This window comes from Acyrthosiphon pisum, chromosome X, assembly GCF_005508785.2.
Source record: "Acyrthosiphon pisum isolate AL4f chromosome X, pea_aphid_22Mar2018_4r6ur, whole genome shotgun sequence".
In the NCBI taxonomy this organism is placed as follows: Eukaryota; Metazoa; Arthropoda; class Insecta; order Hemiptera; family Aphididae; genus Acyrthosiphon; species Acyrthosiphon pisum.
In genome coordinates this window covers 66641209-66648867 of record NC_042493.1, presented here as the reverse complement: position 1 = coordinate 66648867, position 7659 = coordinate 66641209, and the positions used below count along the sequence as shown (strand labels likewise).

At 27.5% G+C, this 7659-nt stretch overlaps 1 protein-coding gene across 1 annotated transcript; it reads right to left on the bottom strand.

The window, feature by feature from the left end:
- Window positions 1–1498: 1498 nt before the first annotated feature.
- Window positions 1499–7659, bottom strand: LOC100160275 (eukaryotic initiation factor 4A-III). The gene is made up of 10 exons (XM_001951456.4): window positions 7322–7659; window positions 7029–7231; window positions 4956–5088; window positions 4743–4876; window positions 3695–3783; window positions 3492–3630; window positions 3307–3422; window positions 3097–3204; window positions 2799–2926; window positions 1499–1867 (listed from the first exon to the last, which is right to left on the bottom strand). The coding sequence occupies exons 1-10, from the start codon at window positions 7458–7460 to the stop codon at window positions 1851–1853; spliced, it is 1206 nt and encodes a 401-aa protein (XP_001951491.1). The 5' UTR covers window positions 7461–7659; the 3' UTR covers window positions 1499–1850.

Here is a 7659-nt window from a genome sequence, read left to right as displayed (position 1 = left end):
TTAACAATTAACATTTTAAGCATCTAACCAAAATGTAACAAACATATTTAGCTAATAACTAAAATTAAAAGACATATTTTTCCATCCTTCATTTAAACCTTAATTTTTTTCATCACTTTAATAATTAACTTTGCAGAAAGCAAGTTTCCACAGTACATTTTACTATTTTTAACTTAACCCCCCCCCCCTCCCCCGCTGTTTTTATACCTATTACTTACTCTCAAGAGTATATTATGAAAATATATTGATATTAAAATATTATTATGTAATTTAATAAATAGAGCACGGATGTTAAATAGTAAAATATAATATAATAGGTACTTTAAAAAATGAACTTAAAATCCTTTCCTTAAAAACTTACCCTGGCATAAAAAATTTAAAAAAACTATATTTAGACACTCGACTTAGCATAGCATAAATACAATTTTAAATAGCTTCATTTAAAAGACCTTTGACAATCCATCAATGTATTTTTAATAATTTATAAAGAGACTTCTATTGCTTCCACGTGAACTGATTTCATTGGTACTACATACTTAAAATTGACAATATCGTACTTTATCTGATAAATATGCTACTTAACCTAGAAATTATCATTATATGCTCAATTATGTAAAATACATTTTCAGATTTGAAATCTATACTATGTCCAGCACCTGGGCGATGACCAATACTCGTCTATTGCTGAGCATTCTCAACACTTGTCCACTTTACCAGAACGAATGCCGCTAGTGCGCCGTGATATTTATACAAAGGTACACCAGGATGGAAAAATTTAGTCATCGAGATGGCAGAGAAATGTATGTGTTTTTTTTTTTTGTCACATTTAAAAAAAATGCTTTTCCAGGTTTTCTAATTATTTTTGCTTCTTTGCATATATCTATATAATTATTATTTACGACGACACATGCCACTAACAAAAACCTAGACATTTTAGTTAATTCTATTTTTTTCTTGTTTATATTCACTGTAATCTACAGCTAAGAATAATTTTTCTCCTTTTAATCATATTTCCTAGTAATAAACACAGGGACTCATATTTTGTTCGCTCATCTAATAACCAACCACATTAATCAATATTTTTCTGGTTATTTTTAAAAAATATATAAATTTAATTTTCCAGAAAATCTATTAGAAGTATAATAAAGAATTTTAAATGTTTACAAAAAGGCTAAAAGTTTTTGATTTTTTTAGATAGTATTTTTTTTATGTCTTAAGTATAAAAATTAAATGATAATATAGAAAAAAATTTTTGATCATTTTAGTCGTGCTTTTTTTTGATCATTTTAATATTTTTAAGTACTAATAATGAAGTATTAAGTGTTATTTAATTTGTTGATTTCATGATTATAATTTCTATAAGTCCCAAACCCAGATTATGCCAAATCTGAATTAAAAAAAATTATTTTTAGTCACTGAGCAATGAGATTATCTATCAGATGACAATTTTGGGTTACCCTTAATTATCATTGCATTGGAAAATAAAAATTACTCAAAATGTTCAGACTTGCATTGTATGATTTCACTCCTTTACTATCTCATTCAATATTATAATTGATTTTAACTTATTACTTAAATAGAAAATATTATATTTAACAATAGTATTCTTTTTAATTTCAGTTAAAAGATTTTTATTCCGTAATAATTTTAATAATGAAAAATTAATTATGTGTTACATTGCAAATCATAATTATGAAAAATTTACATTAGGAATATAATTGGTAAATATCATAATATAAGTTCTAAAAATTAAAATACAAAATCTTCTTCTTTAGTGAATATTTAATTATAATATAATAAAAGTTGAAATGTTATTGAAAAAGTTCTAATGATAATTGTTTTCCATGTCTTCATATCAAATCAGCAACTGAAAAGTATAAACAATATTTTTTTTTATAAATTTTATACTATATTAATTATTCAAGAAAATTATGTTACTATATTGTATACTTTAATAATTAATATGGTTTTTATAAAAATAAAAACCAAAGGTATCTTCAAAAGTTATGTATTTAAAATAATAAACTTTAACCCTTTCACTGCTACACTATTTATGCATTGTAACCTGTGTATGCTACGTAAAAATATGATCTAAGTATTTAAGTTTAAAATAATGAGTGAATAGCAAGGCTGGGCATTAATTTTGTTTTAACTTATTAACTTCTTTAGTTACTTTTGGCTTTTCATTAACTTAAGAATTTTCTTTTTTAATTAATGAATTAATTTTTCATTTTAAGAAGTAAGTTAAGTTAGTTTATTTTGTTTTTAATTTTATTATATTTCAATATTTCAGTCTATTTCGTTTTCATATCAAAAAATATTTACCCTGAATTGTTTAAAATTAAACACTTATATCATTCAAATTTAACTTATATGGAAATAGGTACTGTATGAATTATAAACATTATATTTTATAATTTAGTTTAAGGTTAGCTTGGAAAAAATTAAGTACGCTAACTAGCGTTGTGTTAACAAGTTAACTTTTTTTAACTTAACAAAAAGTGTGTATTAACTTTTAACTTAACTGAGTTAACCTAAAGCTAAATTAACTTTTAACTTTTTGTTATTGGTGTATATTAACTTAACTTAATTGAGTTAAAAAAAATCATAAACTTGCCCAGACTTGGTGATAAGGTTTCCTAAAGTTGTAAGGTTACCGACAAATGAGAATATTATAAATATACAGGAACATAATAGTACGTCTGGAGCAGTGAAAGGGTTAAGGGTTAATTTCATTAGATTTTACATTAATATTAGAGCATACATCATAATGAATAATAACTATTAGTAAGCTTTACCATTCATGGGCATTTCATCAATTTGTGTGGAGTAATATTGTTCAATATCACGCAAGATCCTTATGTCATCACTTTTAACAAAATTTATTGCAACACCTTTGCGACCAAATCTTCCAGAACGGCCAATCCTAAAAATAAAATTATTGTTATTTCATTTCTTAAATTTGATTCAATAACATACATATACAACAATTGAATTCATATTAAAATAGGGGGAGGGAATACACTGATAAATAGATTTTTTATTATAATTATTCATTGCATTTTAAATGTTTAATTCACTAAGAAAATAAATTACCTGTGTATATACAATTCACGGTTGTTTGGCAAATCATAATTTATAACCAAAGAAACCTGTTGTACGTCAATTCCGCGAGCCCAAATATCGGTTGTAATCAAAACTCTCCTGCATACATATTAATAATAAATGAGAACAATGTGTAACAGCTCAATTGTTTTAAGTTATCAAGTCAATAAAAATATTCTAAAAAATACATGAAACACTTACGTTTGTCCAGCACGAAATTCTTTCATTATAGCATCTCTTTCTTTTTGTGGCATATCTCCGTGCATCGAACTTACTGTGAAATTTGACTCCCTCATTTTTTCTGTCAACCAGTCCACCTATGCAATTTAATGTTTTGATTGATTATGATTAACATTTTTATCTAATTTTAATGATCAATCACTAACCTTCCTCTTAGTACTGCAGAAAATAACGGCTTGAGTTATAGTAAGTGTATCATACAAGTCACACAAAGTGTCGAATTTCCATTCTTCCCGTTCGACAGCTACAAAGAACTGTTTAATTCCCTCAAGTGTCAATTCATCACTATAAAATGTATTAATTAGTTAAAAATTTAAAACAACGCATTTTTAATCAAATATTTACAAACCGTTTTACTAAGATTCTTATTGGATCAGTCATAAATTTGTTTGTCATTTCTAATATTTCATGCGGTAAAGTGGCTGATATTAGAATAACCTGTATAATTGTGAAAAATATTTAATTAGTTAGTAATATAATAATAATATATCAGTGGTCACCCAAAATATTATATACAAATTATTAGATATCTATAGTAAATTATAATTGGTTATTAATTATTATGCACATGGTCTGTAATAAAAAAAACTAAATAAAAGTTTTGGAGCTTTTTAGAGTTGAGTGTATCAATTAAATAAATTGTTTACGGCCATACAACCATCCAAATATTAACTTCAAACGTCTAAAAGTTGGTTAATAATAAATTATAGTTTGGAGCAAATTTAATCTTTGAAAAGATAACGCACCACAGTACATTTGCCATAAATTGCCACAATTAAATTTAGATAAGTACATTATTTTGGGTAACAAAATTGATATTTTATATTTCCAGCCTACATTATAAATTGTTTGTGCCCTCCCTTATGTGAACCTTACAATCCACACAGCATAAAAATATTTCCTAACTATGGTAAAAATATTATCAGGAAAATAATAGTTGTCAAAATATTTTTAAAAGTTACGTAAATAATTGGCAAATATTTTAGTTATATTCTTTTCCAAGAGGTTCAAATTTTTAAAAATATTTTATAAAAAACATTTATAGAATATTTTAATCATAACTTAAAAAAAATATTTTTAGGCAATCATATACTACAATATTTTGTTACCATAAGAAGAAAATATTTATAAAATACTATTAGTCAAATATTCATTATTCACCACTTTAAAACATTCACAAAATATTATCATCTCCCAAATGCTATATGAGAAGCAGACACTGTTAATTACATCAAATTGTAAAGAAGTAGGACTTAAATAAATTGATCAAAAATTATAATTAAAGTAATAATAATTTCATGGTTTTAAATAAAAATGTTAGTTGAAAATTATTGGGACAGCATAAAAATACAAAATATGCAGCTACATTATTGTACTTAGTAATAATTTAATCATACTTGAGTAGCAGGTGGCAAGAAACGATAAACGTCATATATTTGTTCTTTGAATCCTTTATTTAACATTTCATCAGCTTCGTCCAACACCAATGTCTTAATATTGCGAGTACGCAATGCTTTGCGTCTAATCATATCTGTTACAACATTTTAATAAATTAACAAGAATTCAATAAAAAATTATTTTATTCATTAAATAAAATATTTATTACATACCAAACACACGTCCAGGAGTACCAGAAACAATATGTTGCCCAAAGTCCAATTTCCTTAAGTCTTCTCCAAGGTTAGTACCACCAATGCAAGCATGGCATTGAACATTAAGATAATCGCCCAATGCTAGAACAACCTAAAATATTTTAAGTTTTATTTTAAATTAAATAATAGAAATTTAAACTTGTTTAATTGTTATTTTTAGATTTTAAACATAGAAAACAATTAATCATTGTTTTATTGTATGTTATGGCATATGAAAGAATAGTACAATTAAATATTTCTAAGATAATATCATTATGAATAATAATTCAAAGACGTATCATTCATTTCAAATACAAAAATTGAAAAATTTATATATTCATAAAATAATTTCTATCTAGGTTATACATAATATGTATTAATATCTAAATGTATAACATAACGGCTGATAATGAATGATTATTTATAAGAAAAATATCTTACTCAATAATGTAATTAAGATTAAAGTCCGCATTTGTATGCACTAAAAATAGTTCATAATAATAATAAATGCATAAGAAAATTAAAAAAATGTAGGTAATAAAATATACCAAGGTGTTATGCATTACCTATAAATGCTCCTCAATTTTTTAAGAAACATGTGAAAATAAGTTTTTATTTCAAGTCATATATTATTTCAAATACAAAAAAATATAAACATGTATTCTCTTGAAAACAACTCTTGAAATATCTTACACTTACTGAACTGCATACACCCATAATAAAGAGTTACAGATCGAGCTTTTAGTTGGTTTGTATTATGTTTCTGTTTTTATTAGCCTAAATAGTGACATTAGGTTATGTTATGACAGAATATTCTATAACATACTATACTCTGTTCAGTTTAAGATTGAACAGCTCGCTTGACCAAAACACGTTTTTTTGTACATTCTGGACACCGGTGGGAGCGTCTGCACGGCGGCCAGCACCGGCGCCAACGATTGACAACAGCCGGCAATGACTGTCGGCTAATCACAGAACACATAGCTATCGCTTGGGAGGCCAGGCACTGTTTGGCGGCTCAGTCTGCATGCGCGACGCGGTTCAATCTTAACCTGAACTGAGTATGCAGTGTAGCATACAGTGTATAAGGCTGACCTATCTAAACGAAATAATTACTACATTTGCTGTCTCTACTGTTACTATTATTATATTTTGACTTCTAATTTCACATTTATATGATTAGAAATTGATTAAATTATGTTTATACACATCTTAAAATGCACTATTATGGTTTAGCTGTGTGATATATTATTTTAAATATTACCTCTGATAAAAAGGCTTAGATTTATTTAGTATTTTATTTTTATATTTTTATTATATATTTTGTGAAATTAGTAGTTTTTAATTAGTGTTTGACTACATCTCCTCGATGATAGTATGCCATATTGTAATATTGACTTTGCCATTGCAATGCAAATTAATTAGTTTCTTAGACATCTTGAATAAGTGTGTAAATTTTCTTAATTTATTGATAACATTACTAACACCAATTTCAATAATTATTTCCACACTTACCCTTACCTTTACAACCTACACTTAAACAAGGAGGGAATAGGCAAGATGCAGCGTCATATTAAGCTAATATATCTAATTCTAAAATCAATGATTATATTTGAACTACGAAGGTTTAGAAACTATTCAAGTCTCTATCGATTTATTTCATAGCAAGACTGTCATTTAGGTTACATTAAATGTAACTTTGGTTAAATTTGGACATTTTTGGTAATTTCATTGATTATGTTCTCATATTTTATATTCCATGATAGTTCTATAAATCTATATTGATATCGACATTTTAATAATAAATTATTAGGTTAACCCCTATGTAATAAAACATACTAATACTGAATGCACAAATAAAATATTTACTATACTCGGGCCGTAGTAAGAGCGCTACTGGGCGGCGACCAAAATTCCGCGCATTCCCGAGTATTTACGGCGCAACTAGGTGGAAGAGTGGGAAAAATACCGCGGAGCTCAATCAGTTGGATGTGCGAAGGAGTAGCGCTCTTAGAGTGGCCCGACTATAATAAAAAATAAAAAAATTAGTACCTTTTGGATTTGTACAGCAAGCTCTCGGGTTGGTGACAAACATAGCACTTGAGTGTCTCTCAACTGGCTGTCTATAGATTGTAACATCGCAATAGAAAATGTAGCCGTTTTACCAGTTCCTGACTGAGCCTGAGCAATGACATCGCGCCCCTTGATCATTGGCTTAATGGCTCTTTGTTGGATAGCTGATGGACGTTCAAAACCTAATGGAACACAATTCAATAGAACCATAATAATAGTAGTGCATTACAATGTTAATGCGCAATGACCATGAATGTTAACGAGCCACTTACCGTACGAGTATATCCCACGAACCAAGTCTTCCCGAAGCTTCATATTATCGAACGTCGTGAGTACTTCGACATCTTCGCTGGTTTCGAACTCGACGTGCGATAAATCTTCGGTCAGAAGTCCTGTACGTCTGACGGCCATTTTGTAAGTTATAGTATTTACTTACTGTATTCACGGATAAAAAAAATCAACGACCAGTCATCTGCTAAGAAAAAAATGCAAGAATGAACAAAAGTCAACAAAAGTCGAAAAGTGTCGGAGACAATTCTAAACGGCACAAAGTGAATAATATTAATTCGATCAATTGTTTGGCGACGCGCGACGGGAAAATGAGGTATTG

Excerpts from the sequence above, each read along its gene's own strand:
- LOC100160275 (XM_001951456.4), bottom strand. The coding sequence starts at position 7,460 with ATGGCCGTCAGACGTACAGGACTTCTGACCGAAGATTTATCGCACGTC. Across the intron at positions 7,232-7,321 it reads TCGTGGGATATACTCGTACG|GTTTTGAACGTCCATCAGCT; the intron begins GTAAGTGGCTCG and ends GTGTTCCATTAG. Across the intron at positions 3,205-3,306 it reads GAATTTCGTGCTGGACAAAC|GAGAGTTTTGATTACAACCG; the intron begins GTAAGTGTTTCA and ends ATATGTATGCAG.